Below are 17,955 nucleotides of genomic sequence, written 5' to 3' on the forward strand. Positions count from 1 at the left end.
GATCACACCATTGCACTCCAGCCTGGGTGACAGAGCAAGACTCTGTCTCAAAAATATATATATATATATATATATTTGGACTGGGATATTAGGCACTTCTGTAACACTAATCTTTCTACTTGGAAATGTGAAGTGGAAAACATTCCAGTGCACATAACACTGAGGCATAAACCATGCTGCAAAGGTGTGAATGCATGAGGCTTTATAGGGTGTCCAGCCTCCTTGTTAAAAAAACCCATGAGAAAGTCCCTAGGCATATTGTCAGAGCAGCCATTCTGGTGGTAACGGTGTCCCCAAACTAAGCAAACCTGTAAGCATACTGCTGTTTTTTGAACAGTCAACATTGCACTAACAAGAGGAGCCACATAGGTACAAAGTTGAGAATCAGAGGCCAGAGGTAGAGTGATGTGGGCAAGCAACCTAGAAGACTTGACTCCATACCTCTCACCAAGGCCACCTTTCAAAAAGGGTATCTCCACCCAGCAGCCTTTGATGACAGAGCAGAGTGCAGAGGATGGTCTCATACTTCTCAGAGAAGTGTTGGTTACCAAAAAGCTCCTGGAGAGGCAACATCCCAGAGGCCCATTTAATAATGAAGGTAAATAAAAACTGCCAGACCCCTGAACGATCCTGCCAAGTCAGAAATACATGTATAGGGCATAGCTTGTGGTGTCAAGTAGAACAGAGGAGATTTTGAGGCTTAATGAAAAGCAGAAAGACTGCCAGAGTAAGTGAACAGTATGTTGGATGACAGGGAAGTAGGAAGCAAAGAACATATAAAAAGGATGAAGAAGCATGCTGGCAGACTCGCTGGAGGGAAGGCAGCAGGGCTACAGTCTACATCTGGTGAAAGAGCTTTGCTGGCTTGTTCTCGGCATGATTGCCTCTCTCACTTTCTCAGACTGGATGGATGTGTGGCATTCAGCAGCAGAATGGGGAAGATGATATTTATAAATGAAGAACTAGTGAATGGATACTGAACAGAAATATATAGGGTGTACCATTCTGTAATGCCCTGTTTATACACCAAAGGCAGGTTTGTGTTGACAGAACATATTTGGGGTTGTCATGCAACAGCAGTAGTACTTTGGGAGAAGGGGAATGAGGGGTGGAGGTGGAGTTGGTGGAAGGAGGACTTTCAAGTTCCAGTTCTTAAATACTAGACCGCAAGGAACAGTTTGGTCTCCTTTAGTGAAGAAATCGGATGCTCATTTTCTGTTCTACATCCACCTTCTCCAAAACCTGGGGGAGAAAACCAGTAACAGTTACAAAGGTTATGAAGGTTACAACACTCCCAAGCTCTTATCTGAGTAATGTTTTCCCCCCTTCCTCCTGTGCAGTAAAATGTAACTTTTTTTTTTTTTTTTTTTTTTGAGACGGAGTCTTGCTCTGTCGCCCAGGCTGGAGTGCAGTGGCGCAATCTCGGCTCACTGCAAGCTCCGCCTCCCGGGTTCACGCCATTCTCCTGCCTCAGCCTCTCCGAGTAGCTGGGACTACAGGCGCCCGCCACCATGCCCGGATAATTTTTTGTATTTTTAGTAGAGACGGGGTTTCACCATGGTCTCGATCTGCTGACCTCGTGATCCACCCGCCTCGGCCTCCCAAAGTGCTGGGATTACAAGCGTGAGCCACCGCGCCCGGCCTTTTTTTTTTTTTTTTGAGACAGAGTCTCACTCTGTTGCCAGAGTGATGCGGTCTCGGCTCACTGCAACCTCTGCCTCCTGGGTTCAAGCGATTCTCCTGTCTCAGCCTCCCAAGTAGCTGGGATTACAGGCACGTGCCACCACGCCTGGCTAATTTTTGTATTTTTAGTACAGATGGGGTTTCACCATGTTAGCCAGGCTGGTCTTGAACTCCTAACCTCGTGATCTGCCTGCCTTGGCCTCCCAAAGTGCTGGGATTACAGGCGTGAGCCACCGCTCCTGGCCACTAAAACGTAACTTTTTCAAACAAAGAGGTAAGTGACCAACCTTAACAAATTCTGTGAAAGATATGGCACTGTCCCCATCCTGATCAGCCTCCTGAATGGTCCTGTCTGCGATGCTGCCCAGCTGCTCATCTGAGATATTTACCCCGACCATCATGCGTAGCACCTGGAAGACCAAGGGCCAGGAATTACAAAGGCCTTGGGAATCAGAGGGACTCTTTACTAAGATTAAAAATAAAGCTATCACCATCCTCCTTTTCCTTTGATGCCCTCAAATGCAGTCATGCACTGTATAATAATGTTTTGGTTAATGACCAACTGCATATATAATGGTGGTGCTATAAGATTGTAATACTGTATTTTGATGGGAACACATGGACACAAAAAGGGGAACAACAGACACTGGGGCCTACCAGACGGTGGAGTAAGAGGTGAGAGAGAAACAGAAAAAATAACTATTGGGTTTACTAGGCTTAGTACCCAGGTGGCAAAATAATCTGTACATCAAACCCCCATGACAACAGTTTACCTACATAACTAACCTGCATATGTAGCCTTGAACCTAAAAGTTAAATTTTTTTCCTTTTTTTTTTTTTTTTTTTTTTGAGATGCAGTCTCACTCTGTCGCCTAGGCTGGAGGGCAGTGGCGCAATCTCAGCTCACTGCAAGCTCCGCCTCCTGGGTTCACGCCATTCTCCTGTCTCAGCCTCCCGCATAGCTAGGATTACAGGCGCCTGCCACCGCACCCAGCTAGGCTAATTTTTTGAATTTTTAGTAGAGATGGGGTTTCACCGTGTTAGCCAGGATGGTCTCGATCTCCTGACCTTGTGATCTGCCTGCCCACCTCAGCCTCCCAAAGTGCTGGGATTACAGGCATGAGCCACTGCGCCCGGCCAAAAAATTTTTTAAAAAAGATTACAATACCATATTTTTACTGTACCTTTTCCATGTTTAGATGTATGTATTTGTTTTTGGGTTTTTTTTTGAGACAGGGTCTCGCTCTGTTGCCCAAGCTGGAGTGCTGGAGTGCAAATGTGGCTCACTGCAGCCTCACCTCCCAAGCTCAAGTGATCCTCTCACCTCAGCCTCCCAAGGAACTGGTACTACACTACAGGTGCTTGCAACCATGCCTAATTTTTTTTTTTTTTCCTGAGGCAGAGTTTCACTCTTGTTGCCCAGGCTGGAGTGCAATGGCATGATCTCGGCTCACTGCAACCTCTGCCTCCCGGGTTCAAGCGATTCTCCTGCCTCAGCCTCCCGAGTAGCTGGGATTACAGGGATGTGCCACCACACCCAGCTAATTTTTGTATTTTTATTAGAGATGGGGTTTCGCCATGTTGGCCAGGCTGGTCTCGAACTCCTGACCTCATGATCTGCCCGCCTCCACCTCCCAAAGTGCTGAGATTACAGGTGTGAGGCACTGGGCCCAGCCACTTGGCTAATTTTTCAAAATTTTTTGTAGCAATGAGGTCTCACTGTGTTGCCCAGGCAGTCCTTCAACTCCTGGGCTCAAGCAATTCTCCCTCTGCCACCTCCCAAAGTGCTGAGATTATAGGTGTGAGCCACCATGACCAGCCACAGATATGTTTAGATACACAAATACTTACCATTATGTTACAACTGCATATAGTAGTCAGAACAGTAACGTGCTGCACAGGTTTGTAGTCTAGGAACAATAGGCTATACCATATAGCCTAGGTGTGTAGTAGGCTATACCATCTAGGTTCATGTAGGTACATTCTATGATGTTCCTACAACTACAAAATTGCCTAACATTGCATATCTCAGAATGTATCCCCATCTTTACCATCATGTGACTAAACAACAGCTAAAAGGCAGAAACCCTTATCTTCTCATCTAGGCAGTGATGTAAGCAGACCTTATCTAGGCGACTGGATAAGAAGACAAGGACTAAGGGAGAGTCCTTTGCATTTTGCCCTTCCTCATTCTTCTTACCCAGAATACAGATACGCTGTCTGGTGGCACTGCAGCCACCCTGGAGCCATGAGGTGAGTAATATGAGCTATGGATGCCAGGGCAAATAACACAGAATAAGCCTGGTTCCTGGACATCAGTTAGGTACTGTACCAGCCTGGACAATCTATGCCAAACATTCTTGTTGCGTGAGCCTAACTAGTTCCTTATTGATTTAAATCAGTTTGGTGGGGCTTTCTGAAATCCCACCCAAAATGTAGTTCTCTTTGAATTGCTGCATTAAGCCAACTATTCCTAAAGTATGGCCCAAGAAAACATAAAAATCCTTGAAGAGTTAAATGCTAAATCCCCTTCTGAGAAAAATAACAAGCACAATTAAAAGGCTGCGAGAATTGAGTAAGAGAATTTAACACTGTTTCACCAAATCTGTCTTAAACTTAACCAATTCTTGGGCCCCTGGGAATTCTATTAACATCTTTAGGGTGTGAACATACTTTGAAAATTGCTTCCTTAAACAAAATAAGCAACTTTAACAATTTGACTGTCAGGCAATATGGAAAGGCTGGTTCTTAGGCAATATGAAATGGGAGACAGGGTACCTTTCTGACTCCTTATATTATTACTGCAGTCAGCCACCTCTGTCTTCAGATGGTAAGAACTGAGCTTTTCCACAGGAAGGAAAGGGCCTCTAGCCCAGTGGTTCATAGGCTTCCTTTCCTCCACTCCTTTACTTCCTTCTACAATCTCATGAAATAGATTTTTTTTTTTTTTTTTTTGAGATGGAGTCTCACTCTATCGCCCAGGCTGGAATGCAATGGCACAATCTCAGCTTACCGCAACCTCCACCTCCCAGGTTCAGGCGATTCTCCTGCCTCAGCCTCTCGAGTAGTTGGGATTACAGGTGTCCAACAGCATGCCTGGCTAATTTTTGTATTTTTAGTAGAGATGGGATTTTGCCATGTTGGTCAGGCTGGTCTCAAACTCCTGACCAGGTGATCCGCCCGCCTCGGCCTCCCAAAGTGCTGGGATTACAGGTGTGAGCCACTGCGCCCAGCCTGTAATTTACTTTTTAAAAATCGATTTCATGGGCCACGCATGGTGGAGAAACCCCATCTCTACTAAAAATACAAAATTAGCTGGGCGTGGTGGTGCATACCTGTAATCCCAGCTACTCGGGAGGCTGAGGCATGAGAATCGCTTCAACCCGGGAGGCAGAGGTTGTGGTGAGCCGAAGTCGCACCATTGCACTCCAGGCTGGGCAACAAGAGTGAAATTACAAGCCAGGTGTGGTAGTGCGTGCCTATAGTTCCAGCTACTCAGGCGGCTGAGGCAGGAGGATGGACTGAGCCCAGGAGTTCAAGGCTGCAGTGTGCTATGATCATGCCTGTGAATAGTTGCTGCACTCCAGAGTAGGCAGCAGAAGGAGACCCTATCAGTCAATCAACCATTCCATCAATAGTAAATTACATGATTTTCTAAAAAGAAAAAAAGCTGAAATACTGATTTGTATCCAAACTGATTATTTTTTAAATAAACCAATTCTTGAAAATTGGAAGTTTTGGCCGGGGGTGGTGGCTCACACCTGTAATCCCAAAAGTTTGGGAGGCTGAGGTAGGCAGATCATCTGAGATCAGGAGTTCGACACCAGCCTAGTCAACATGGTGAAACCCCATCTCTACTACAAATACAAAAATTAGCTAGGCATGGTGGCGGGGCACCTGTAATCCCAGCTACTTGGGAGGCTGTGGCAGAATCGCTTGAACCCAGAAGGTGGAGGTTGCAGTGAGCCGAGATCACGCCACTGCATTCCAGCCTAGGCGACAAGAAAGACCCTCCCTCTCCAAAAAAAAGAAAGAAAGAAAGAAAATTGGAAGTTGTACATTTTAGGTACAAATGTACACAAATAGAAGAATTAATAAAAAGAGACAATGCGCCAGGTGCGGTGGCTCACGCCTGTAATCCCAGGACTTTGGGAGGCTGAGCAGGTGGATGATGAGGTTAGAAGTTCGAGACCAGCCTGACCAACATGGTAAAACCCATCTCTACTAAGAATACAAAAATTAGCCGGGCGTGGTAGTGCGCGCCTATAATCCCAGCTACTCAGGAGGCTGTGGCAGTACAATCACTTGAACCCGGGAGGTGGAGGTTGCAGTGAGCTGAGATCACGCCACTGCACTCTAGCCTGGGCAACAGAGCAAGACTCCATCTCAAAAAAAAAAAAAAAAAAAACAAAGACAATGCTAGCAAAGATAATCAATAGACAATCCATTTGCCATATTCCCTGTGTGTCGCCAAGCAGATGAATCCAACCTCAAACAACAGCTTCTTCAGATCACAGACCAAATTTTTCTGAGGTGTTTTATTTGTAGAATTAGAAAACGGGATTATGTACGGGTATCTATAGTGTGAGTCGGAGGGTGGGGATAGAAGTAGTGGTGTCTTTAACATCATTTCACCGGGTGCAGTGACACATGCATGTAGTCCCAGCTACTGGACCCACCTACTTGGAAGGCTAAGGCCAGAGGATCACTTGAGCCTAAGCGTTCAAGCCAGCCTGGGAAATGTAGCGAGACTGTCTCAAAAAAGAAAAAAAGGTCATCTCATCCGATCTGTTAATGAGGACATGAAACAGCCCAGAGGTGGCTTGACTCAGATCCCAGGAACCAGTGGCATGAGCTATCTGCCCAGGCCTCCATTCCCAGCTCAGTGCTCCCTCTACCTGTCCATGTTGCCACTTATTGTTCCAGTCAAAAGTTTATTAGGCCAGGCGTGGTGGCTCATGCCTGTAATCCCAGCACTTTGGGAGGCCAAGGTGGGCTGATCACAAGGTCAGGAGTTCAAGACCAGCCTGGCCAATATGGTGAAACCCCGTCTCTACTAAAAATACAAAAATTAGCCAGGCGTGGTGGCTGGTGCCTATAGTCCCAGCTACTCGGGAGGCTGAGGCAGGAGAATCGCTTGAACCCGGGAGGCGGAAGTTGCAGTGAGCTGAGAACATGCCACTGCACTCCAGCCTGAGCGACACAGCAAGACTCCGTCTCAAAAAAAAAAAAAAAAGAAGTTTATTAGTGAATTATTATTATTAAGACAGAGTTTTGCTCTGTCGCCCAGGCTGGAGAGCAGTGGCATGACCTCAGCTCACTGCAACCTCCACCTCCTGGTTTCAAGCAATTCTCCTACTTCAGCCTCCCCAGTAGCTGGAATTACAGGGGTGAAACAGCACACCCAGCCTACTATTATTTTTAATGTTTGGTGAGGGTTTATATATATATTCTTTATCGATTTAAGAAAGGTTCCCTCTACTTCTGATTTTCTAAGACTTCTTTTTTTTTTTTAATCATGAATGGATGGTGAGGCCAGGCAAGCTGGCTCACACATTTTGGGAGGCCGAGGCAGGTGGATCACCTTAAGTCAGGAGATCGACACCACCCTGACCAACATGGTGAAACCCTGTCTCTACTAAAAATACAAAATTAGCTGTGTGTGGTGGTGCATGCCTATAATCCCACCTACATGGGAGGCTGAGTCAGGAGAATCGCTTGAACCTGGGAGGTGGATGTTACAGTGAGCTGAGATCGCGCCACTGCTCTCTAGCCTGGGCGACAAGAGTGAAACACAGTCTCAAAAAAAAAAGATAAATAAGTAAATAAAATAAAATGAATGGATGATGCATTTCATCAATTACATTTTTCTATGGAAAAGACCACTCAATTTTTCTTCTTTAAAGTGTTGGTGTGGGTGAAATATATTGGTTGATTTTCTAATGTTAAACCAACTTTGAATTTCTAGTATAATTGCACCTTGGCTATGATACATCCTTGGCTTTAATATATATATATATTGTATTTTATATTGCTGGATTCAGTGTGTTAATATTTTGTTTAGGATTTTTACAACTATGTGAGTAAAAGAGATTGGGCTATAATTTTCTTTTCTTTTCTTTCTTTTTTTTTTTTTTTTTTGAGATGGGGTCTCGCTCTGTTGCCCAGGCTGGAGTGTAGTAGCGTGATCTCAGCTCACTGCAAGCTCCACCTCCCGGGTTCACACCATTCTCCTGCCTCAGCCTCCCGAGTAACTGGGACTACAGGTGTCCACCACCATGCCCGGCTAATTTTTTTGTATTTTTAGTAGAGACGGGGGAGACGGGGTTTCACCATGTTAGCCAGGATGGTCTCGATCTCCTAACCTCGGGATCCACTTGCCTCGGCCTCTGAAAGTGTTGGGATTACAGGCATGAGCCACTGTGCCTGGCCCCTAATTTTCTTTTCTTACGTTGTCTTTTATAAGATTGACAGGTGTGGCTGGGTTCACTGGCTCACGCCTGTAATCCCAGCACTTTGGGAGGCTGAGATGGGCGAACTGCTTGAGCCCAAGAGTTCGAGACCAGCCTGGTCAACATGGCGAAACCCCATCTCTACTAAAAACACAAAAATTAGCCGGGTGTGGTGGCGCATGTCTGCAATCCCAGTTACTTAGGAGGCTGAGGCACGAGAATCGCTTGAACCTGGGTGGCGGAGGGTACAGTGAGCTGAGATGGTGATATTCACTCCAGCCTGGGCAACAAAGTGAGACTCTGTCTCAAAAAACAAAACAAAAAAAAACAATTGTCAGGCAAAAGTTACACTAGCCTCATAAAATAAGTTGGGGAGAAGAGTAACTAACTTTATTGAACTATAAATAATATACAATAAGCTGTACATATTTAAAATGGACAGCTGGGGCCGGGCATGATGGCTCATGCTTGTACTCCCAGCACTTTGGGAGGCCGAGGTGGGCGGATCACTTGAGGTTAGGAGTTCGAGACCAGCCTGGCCAATATGATGAAACCCCGTCTCTACTAAAAATACAAAATAAATAAATAAATACATAAAATGTACAATTGGATAAGGTTTAACATATGTACCCACCCATGGCACCATCCTCACAATCAAGATAATGACCTCCAAAAGTTCAACCAGGACTTTCACAAGAATCATATTAAGAAAACATGGACCTGGCGCGGTGGCTCACGCCTGTAATCCCAACACTTTGAGAGGCCAAGGCGGGTGGATCACCTGAGGTCAGATCTGGGCCAGAGCATAAACACATACAACTATAGAGTGACTGCCACTGTCTTTTTTTCTTCAGAACGCAGAAGCCCGTATGTAGCAACTTTCAAGAAAATAAACGCTTCTCGCTGAAGAAATTCCCAACTCAAAAGCAAGGGACACTAACACTGACCTGCAGACTGTTTTGGTTTTTGCTCATAGAAATGTAAGAATACATTGGGTTGCTCCTGAATCTTCCCTGAGTAATTTCATCCTAGGATGAAATGCCAGTCACTGCTAGTAGGAAAACAGGGAATTATCCCTAGGAGCAACAAAGAACAGTGGCAGTTAGCTCAGGGCACACCAGCACAGCAGCAGCTCCTTGACTCTCAGTCAACCCTAAGGACAGACTAAATAACAGCATTTAACTAAGTATCATCAGAATTACCTGGCTGCCAATAATCTGATTTGGCAATAACTGAATTATCTGATGTAAATCTCAGACAGTACCTAAAAGCCATTTAGTTAGCTTTTATTTATTTACTTATTTTTTTTTTTGAGATGGAGTTTCGCTCTTGTCGCTCAGGCTGGAGTGCAGTGGCGCGATCTTGGCTCACTGCAGCCTCCACCTCCTGGGTTCAAGCGATTCTACTGCCTCAGCCTCCCGAGTAGCTGGGATTACAGGCACCCACCACCATGGACGACTAATTTTTTTTTTTTTTTTTTGAGACGGAGTCTTGCTCTGTCACCCAGGCTGGAGTACAGTGGCGTGATCTCTGCTCACTGCAAGCTCCGCCTCCCGGGTTCATGCCATTCTCCTGCCTCAGCCTCCGGAGTAGCTGGGACTACAGGCGCCCGCCACCACGCCCGGCTAATTTTTTGTATTTTTAGTAGAGACAGGGTTTCACCGTGTTAGGCAGGATGGTCTCGATCTCCTGACCTCGTGATCTACCTGCCTCGGCCTCCTAAAGTGCTAGGATTACAGGCGTGAGCCAAAGCGCCCGGCCAACAGCTAATTTTTGTATTTTTACTAGAGACGGGTTTTTACCATGTTGGCCAGGCTGCCCTTGAACTCCTGACCTCAGGTGATCTGCCTGCCTTGGCATCCCAAAATGCTGGGTTTACAGGCGTGAGCCACCATGCCCAGCCTAGTTAGCTTTTAAATAGTGGAGACATCTGTCTATGAAAACACAATGAGCCATTTCAAGTTTTCCCAGGTCATCTCCTTTGCCTTATAACCGGGACAGGACTCTGCACATAGCAGGTATTAAATAAATGCTTACTAAAGGAAAGAATAGTTCCTGCCCACAATAATAAGCAGGCAGAGTCCAAGCACAAGTTCTCCAGGAGCTCTCCACATACCTGTAACAGCTCATCACGGGAGATCTTTTCATCTTTATCCAAATCATATAGTCGAAAAGCAACTGTAAGGGAAAAACACAAAGTTAGTCAAAATTCTGTAGTGTGTTGCCCCTTCTCAAGGAACTAAATATATAAGACACTAGACAGAAAACTGACAGCCAATTAATCGATTTTCCAAGAACAATTGCCATCACTTGTAGGGCTTTTAAAAAGTTGTAACATTGAAGAATTGAGAATTGATGAGTTCTTAGATTAGAAGAAGTATGGTCCCTCTTCCAATAAATCAGAAAACTGCATACAAAGAAAGCCAAATGTCCTTTTTCTTAACCTAGAATGTTAAACAGCCCCCCAAAACACCCCTTACGTGGTTCTGTAAATTAGGTCACCTCACACAAACATCAAATCTACCAGGTACCACTCAGGGAAAACCAACAATAGGCACCACACAGACACCATGAGAGCTGACCACACAAAGTACCGCTTTGGGAATACAGCCTCCTGGGCAAAGTTGTCTCAAATTTCAAGTAATTCTCTACTACTTGGCAGTCCTGGAGGTAAAGAAATTGAGTTTCAAATAAATATGATGGCTCAGATGGTCTCCTGGCCTTATCATGTTTCTTTCTCTTTAAGCCTTCTAGTAACTAGGATATAGGAGAACTTTGCTTGGGTCCATGAGCTAGAAATCAGAAAAGCAAAATCATTAGATTTCTGCCATGTTGCTAAAGGGCTACCAACAGAATAGGGTGATAACACTGGGTGATTTTATAGGTGCCGTGACAAATCACCAGCCTGAGAATGTGAATGTCTTGTCCTACAACTGAATTTAGCGTGGTTTTTAGGTTTTGAATCACTTCAAGAATGCCACTAAGATTGAGGGTCTTAAATAGAGTGCCGCAAATACTAAAAGGCCCAAATCCACTGCTCTAGAGCTATTAAGATCCACAGATTTAGACTCTGTCCTTAGGAACTCACTATCTAGTAGAAGAGAGCAAGATACACGACTCTCAAATACATCCTAAGCACTACAACATATCCAAAATGCTGGGGGAACAAAGCGCATGGCAGATGTGGCTTTCTGGTGGAGCTGGGGAAATATCAAGGAGAGGTAACATTTGAACAAGGCTTTGAAAGACAAACAGAAATGTGACAAGGGGTGGTCATTCCAGGCAGAGCTATTATTAGGCACAAAGGCATAAGAACATGGATTAATATCTATAGGTTTAAATATCACTCCCCTCCAAAATAAAAGGGTGAGTCCACTAAAAGATGACATAAAAGTAATTTAAAAATCTAATTTACTCCTTGTAAGGTATATATCAGAATTCCAAGATCTTTATATATATATATATATATATATATATATATATATATTTTTATTTGTTTAATTTGTTTGGCTTATTTTATTTTTTTCAGACAGGGTCCTGCTCTGTCTCCCAGGCTGGAGTGCAGTAGCACAATCATGACTCACTACAGCCTCAACCTCCCAGGCTCAAAAGATCCTCTCACCTCAGCCTCCAGAATAGTTGGGACCACAGACACCACACCTGGCTAATTTTTAAAAATTTGTGTAGAATTAAGGTCTCACTATGTTGCCCAGGCTGATGAAAGGTGCAAGGTCTTCGTCTAGATAAATTGTTTTTGTTGTTGTTGTTGTTGAGAAAGAGTCTTGTTCTGTTACCCAGGCTGGAGTGCAGTGGCGCGATCTCGGCTCACTGCAAGCTCCGCCTCCCGGGTTCACGCCATTCTCCTGCCTCAGCCTCTCCGAGTAGCTGGGACTACAGGCGCCCGCCACCACGCCCGGCTAATTTTTTGTGTGTGTTTTTAGTAGAGACGGGGTTTCACCGTGTTAGCCAGGATGGTCTCGATCTTCTAACCTCGTGATCCGCCCGCCTCGGCCTCCCAAAGTGCTGGGATTACAGGCGTGAGCCACCGCGCCTGGCCTAAACTGTTTTTTTTTTTTTTTTTGAGATGGGTCTTGCTCTGTCACCCAGGCTGGAGTGCAGTGGCATGATCTCGGTTCACTGTAACCTCCACCTCCCGGGTTCAAGCAATTCTCCTGCCTCAGCCTCCCAAGTAGTGGGATTACAGGCATGTGCCACCACGCCCAGCTAATTTTTGTATTTTTAGTAGAGATGGGGTTTCACCATGTTGGCCAGGATGGTCTCGATCTCTTGACCTTGTGATCTACCCGCCTCAGCCTGCCAAAGTCCTGGGATTACAGGCATGAGCCACCAAGCCCAGACAGCTGGTCTTGAACACCTGGGCTCAAGCAATCCTCCTGCCTCAGCCTCCCAAAGTGCTGGGATTACAGGAATGAGCCACCATGCCCGGCTGCTTCTTTTTTTTTATTGTGGTAAAATATACATAAAATTTATCATTTAAACCTTTTCTACAGGTACAGTTCTGTGGCATTAAGTACTTTCACACTGTTGTGCAAGCATCACCACCATCCATCTCCCCATAACTTCTGCATCTTCACTAGCGGAAAATGTACCCTTTTTTTTTTTTTTTTTTTGACGGAGTTTCACTCTTGTTGCCCAGGCTGGAGTGCAACGGCACGATCTCGGCTCACCACAACCTCCACCTCCTAGGTTGAAGCAATTCTCCTGCCTCAGCCTCCCTAGTAGCTGGGATTATAGGCATGTGCCACCACGCCTGGCTAATTTTTTATTTTTAGTAGAGACGGTGTTTCTCCATGTTGGTCAGGCTGGTCTCGAACTCCCGACCTCAGGCGATCCGCCCGCCTAGGCCTCCCAAAGTGCTGGGATTACAGGCGTGAGCCACCGCGCCCGGCCGGAAAATGTACCCTTTTAACAATAACTCCATTACCATCACCACCACCATGCCCCAGCCCTGGGCAACCACCGTTCTACTTTCTGTCTCTACAAATTTGACCACTCTGGAAACCTCACATAAGAGGAATCATACAATATTTGTCCTTTATATCCACTTTATTTCACTCAGCATAATGTCTTCAAGATTCATCCATGTTGTACCATGTGCCAGAATTTCCTTTTTTTTTGAGATGGAGTCTTGCTTTGTCACCCAAGCTAGAGTGCAGTGGCGTGATCTCAGCTCACTGCAACCTCCACCTCCCAGGTTCAAGCAATTCTCCTGCCTCAGCCTCCCGAGTAGCTGGGATTACAGGTATGCACCACTGTGCCAGGCTAATTTTTGTATTTTGAGTAGAGATGGGATTTCACCACATTGGCCAGGCTAGTCTCGAACTTCTGATCTCGTGATCCACCCACCTCGGCCTCCCAAAATGCTGGGATTACAGGTGTGAGCCACCACTCCCGGCCTCAGAATTTTCTTTTTTAATACAGACTAATATTCCATTGTATGTGTACACAACATTTTATTTATCCATTGATCTGTCGATGGACACTAGGATTGCTTCTACCTTTTGGATTCTATGAATAATGCTGCTATTTCTTCCTGGCTACTCTCCCAAGCTCTACTCTGCCTATACTCCTCAACACACAAGAAAAATATTCTAATGTAGAATCTTTACTTTCCACACATTATGTGTTATAAAAATTTAAACCATTTAAGAAGACAATTAGAATGTGGGAAGGAAAACCTGTAGACCTCTAGAATTCTCTCTTACTTACCATGCCCTGGGCATTCTAAGATGAATTATACCTTTCACTTTTTTTTTTTTTTAACACTATCCACCTGTAGATAGGGTTGTACCTTTTACACAAAGCACTATTATTATTATTATTATTCTTTGAGATGGAGTTTCACTCTTATTGCCCAGTCTGGAGTGCAATAGCGTGATCTCGGCTCACTGTAACATCCGCCTCCCAGGTTCAAGCAATTCTCCTGCCTCAGCCTCCTGAGTAGCTGGAATTACAGGCATGCACCACCATGCCTGGCTAATTTTGTATTTTTAGAAGAGACATGGTTTCACCATGGTGGTCAGGCTGGTCTCGAACTCCTGACCTCAGGTAATCCACCCGCCTTGGCCTCCCAAAGTGCTGGGATTACAGGCATGAGCCACCGCGCCTGGCCTACAGAAAGCATTATTATAACCTCACCAATCCAAAGAGGAAAGCATTATACAAGGTACCACTTCCAGGAGACAAACAGAAGAGCAGAGTGGCACTATGTGTGCTTGGGCCTGTGCCTACATGGGCATAGTTCAGCCTTGCTGATTGTGATTAAAATTCTCTCACCGTGGCTTAGAAAAGAAATAGAACAAAGTGTGTTCTCAGAGTTCCTGAAGACAGTATTCTATGCAAAGGATAACCTATAATAAAATTTGGTTCCACTCCTCTGTAAACACACATTTCTTTTTTTTTTTTTGAGATGGAGTCTTGCTCTGTTGCCCAGGCTGGAGAGTAATGGTGCAATCTCGGCTAACTGCAACCTCTGCCCCCCAGGTTCAAACTATTCTCCTGTCTCAGCCTCCCGAGTAACTGGGATTACAGGCGCCCACCACCAACCCAGCTAATTTTTTGTATTTTTAGTACAGACGGGGTTTCACCATGTTGGCCAGGCTCTTCTTGAACTCCTGATCTCAAGTGATCCACCCGCCTTGGCCTCCCAAAGTTCTGGGATTACAGGCGTGAGCCATCATGCCTGGCCTGTAAACCACATTTCTAAGTAACACATCCCCTTTCTCTATTTTTTTTTTTTTTTTTTTGAGACAGAGTCTCGCTCTATCACCCAGGCTGGAGTGCAATGGCATGATCTCGGCTCACTGCAGCCTCCGCCTCCCGGGTTCAAGCAATTCTCCCGCCTCAGCCTCCTGAGTAGCTGGGATTACAGGTACCCGCCATTATGCCTGGCTAATTTTTTTTGTATTTTTGTAGAAATGGGGTTTCACTATGTTGGCCAGACTTGTCTCGAACTCCTGACCTCAGGTGATCCGCCTGCCTCAGCCTCCCAAAGTGCTAGGATTACAGGCGTGAGCCACCACACCTGGCCCACATCCCCTTTCTCTAAGGTAAATGTGTCTCAGTGGCAAATGTGTTGCTAGGTATATGACATTCAATTGCTCTCAGTCTACAGTAAGAGGAACCATGATACCGCTTATATAGCCCTGTGGGAACTTCAAAGAGAAGCAACACATTTAGACAGAAATTGAGGACTTCTCGGACTCTTCTAGTCTTTTCTTTGGCATTAGAATAGCTTCGGTTTTACTGGTCTAATTACATGAATGTGATCCCTATACATAGACTGCAACAGAATTCTAATTAATTTTTAGCTTCCTATAAAAGTTAATCCAACAGCCAAGACTAAAGTATGTAATGAAAAAAACAGGCTGGGTATGGAGGCTCATGCCTGTAATCCCAGCACTTTGGGAGGCCAAGGTGGGATGATTGCTTGTGTCCAAGATTTCAAGATCAGTCTGGGCAACAGTGAGACCCTGTCCCTACAAAAAATTAGAAAATAAAAAATTAGCTGGGTGTAGTGCACACGCCTACGGTCCCAGCAACTTGAGAGGCTGAGGCAAAAAGATCCCTTGAGCCAGGAAAGTCAAGGCCATAGTGAGCTGTAATCATGCCACTGCACTCAGCCTGGGTGACAGAGTGAGACCTTATCTCAAGAAATTAAGCAAAAACAAAATAAAACCAAGCATAACCTGCATAGCACTTTGTTATTATTCTGTCTCATCCTGAAGTTTGCCATTTCTGTGGCATTCCAACCTTCTTCCTTAGCAGAACCCCAACCACAGCATCAGGAGGGGAATCTCATTAGCCTAATCTCCTCGGCACTCGCACTCTCCTGACCTAAACTGACTTATCAAAGTGAGGGGAAGGACTTACATTCCATGCTTGGGAGGAGTGTTGCTCAATTTCAGTCTCGATCTCTCTCTATATATATCTCTCTTCCTCTACTGCCAGATGTGAACAAGAAAAAAAAAAAGCCCTGTTAACAACTGAGAGCTGTCATGTGACCATAATACCTTAGGATAAAACAGACTATGAGGATGGCAGAGTAAAGAGAAAAATCCCTAGTTCCTGAAACAGAATCAACCCTCCTGCCAGCCTAATCTGACTTGTAAAGTGAGCTAATATAGTTCCTTATTGTTTAAGCCAGCTGAGTCAGCTAAAGGCATCCTAAGACACCAAGTAACGCCCAAATCCACTAGTGCTATTTGGAAGATTTTGTTTTGTTTTCTTTTCTTTGTTGAGACAGAGTTTCTGTCACCTGGGCTGAAGTGCAGTGGTGCCATCATGGCTCACTGCAGCCTCGACCTCTCAGGCTCAAGCAATTCTCCCACCTCAGCCTCCCAAGTACCTGGTACCACAGGTGCCTGCCACCACACCTGGCTAATTTTTGTATTTTTATTAGAGACAGTGTTTCACCATGTTACCCAGGCTGTCTCAGACTCCTGGGATCAAGTGATCTACCTACCTTGGCCTCCCAAAGTGCTGGGATTACAGGCATGAGCCACTGCGCCCAGCCTTCAGTCAGTTTTAATACAATTGCAATTTCAACTTGCATTGAATAAAAAGAGAAATTTAATTTCAATTTCCTGGAGAAGTGTTGTAAGGGATTGGGCAATATTATACATGAATCAATAAGGGCAGAAGGGAAAGCAAACAAGTATTAAAGGAAAAGAGGCATGAGACATGGGTATAAAAATTAAATCTTGCACTATATCCAGCTGTTCCCCACTACTTAAGTCACATCCAGTATCTATCAAATTCTAAGATGAGCTGAGGATTGCCATTATTCCTTAAAGGTGGGGCCTGCGTCTTGTTCACTATTGCCATGCTAGCACTTAACACAGTGCCTGGCACACGGTAGGTGCTCAATGAATTATAATGATACCAGCTAACATTTATTAAGTACCTAGTATATGCCAGGCACTATTTGAAGCACTTGACATTTATTAACTCATTTAATCCTCACAACAATCCAATCTGGAACCCCTTAGTATCCTATTTTACGGAAGAGAAAACTGAAGCCCAAAGAGGTTAAGTACCTTGCCCAAAGTCACACGGCCAAAAAAGGGTAGACTAGTATTTAATCTTGGCCAGTTTAGCTCCAGAGTCTGAGGTCTTAACCAGTACGCTATTGTAAATGCTTGTTCAAATAATGAGTGAGTAAATACATGACTTTTAAGAAATGAAAAGCAAGTATTTTAAGCCAGAAGACTTTAGCTCCTTACAGTGCAGTTTGTTGCTTCGGCTGTTGAGTGGTTCGGGTCCATTCACATCTTTGCTCTTTTCATTATCCTCAATGGGGCGGAAATGAGCCAAAGTTCGCATGAATCCACGGAAGTTTACCTGGTCCTCTCTGATTGTGAAATATAACAAACACAACACCATGTCAATCACAGTGATTATTTCTTATGAATTAAATATACTGGCAACAGCTTTGGCTACAGTAGCCTGAAAGTTCATTTAATGAGGTTTCTTTGCATATGCATGGTACTTTGGGACTCACAGTACCATATCATTTAAGCCTCACCCCAACCTTGTAAGGCAGGTGCTATTACTCTCACTTTATAAATGATTTAACCAGACTTAGGTAACAGGACTTACCAGGGCTAGAGTTATCTATTGAATTTACTTGCATCTCTTTTCCAAAAAATGAATGTAGAGTAGTGCCAGCACTATACAAGACAGCCAGAACTTGAACTCATTGCTTTGAACTCTGCAGCGAGCCACAGGCAGCCCAATGACTCCTCAGCCACCTCCCACATCTCCCCCATCTGCCCTGCAGTAACGTACACCAAGGGAT

General features: G+C 44.8%; 1 protein-coding gene across 1 annotated transcript in view; it reads right to left on the reverse strand.

Annotated features, from left to right (window-relative positions):
- Positions 1 to 977: 977 nt before the first annotated feature.
- Positions 978 to 17,955, reverse strand: part of CHP1 (calcineurin like EF-hand protein 1) — a 48,108-nt gene continuing 31,130 nt past the window's right edge. The window contains exons 4-7 of the mRNA XM_032175756.2: positions 17,381 to 17,508; positions 10,252 to 10,313; positions 1,971 to 2,093; positions 978 to 1,242 (exon numbers count right to left, since the gene is read on the reverse strand). Coding sequence (XP_032031647.1) covers positions 1,189 to 1,242; positions 1,971 to 2,093; positions 10,252 to 10,313; positions 17,381 to 17,508 — 367 coding nt within the window. The 3' untranslated portion in view covers positions 978 to 1,188. The remainder of the gene's footprint in view (positions 1,243 to 1,970; positions 2,094 to 10,251; positions 10,314 to 17,380; positions 17,509 to 17,955) is intronic.

The sequence above is a fragment of the Hylobates moloch genome, unplaced genomic scaffold, assembly GCF_009828535.3.
Source record: "Hylobates moloch isolate HMO894 unplaced genomic scaffold, HMol_V3 SCAFFOLD_14, whole genome shotgun sequence".
NCBI lineage: Eukaryota > Metazoa > Chordata > Mammalia > Primates > Hylobatidae > Hylobates > Hylobates moloch.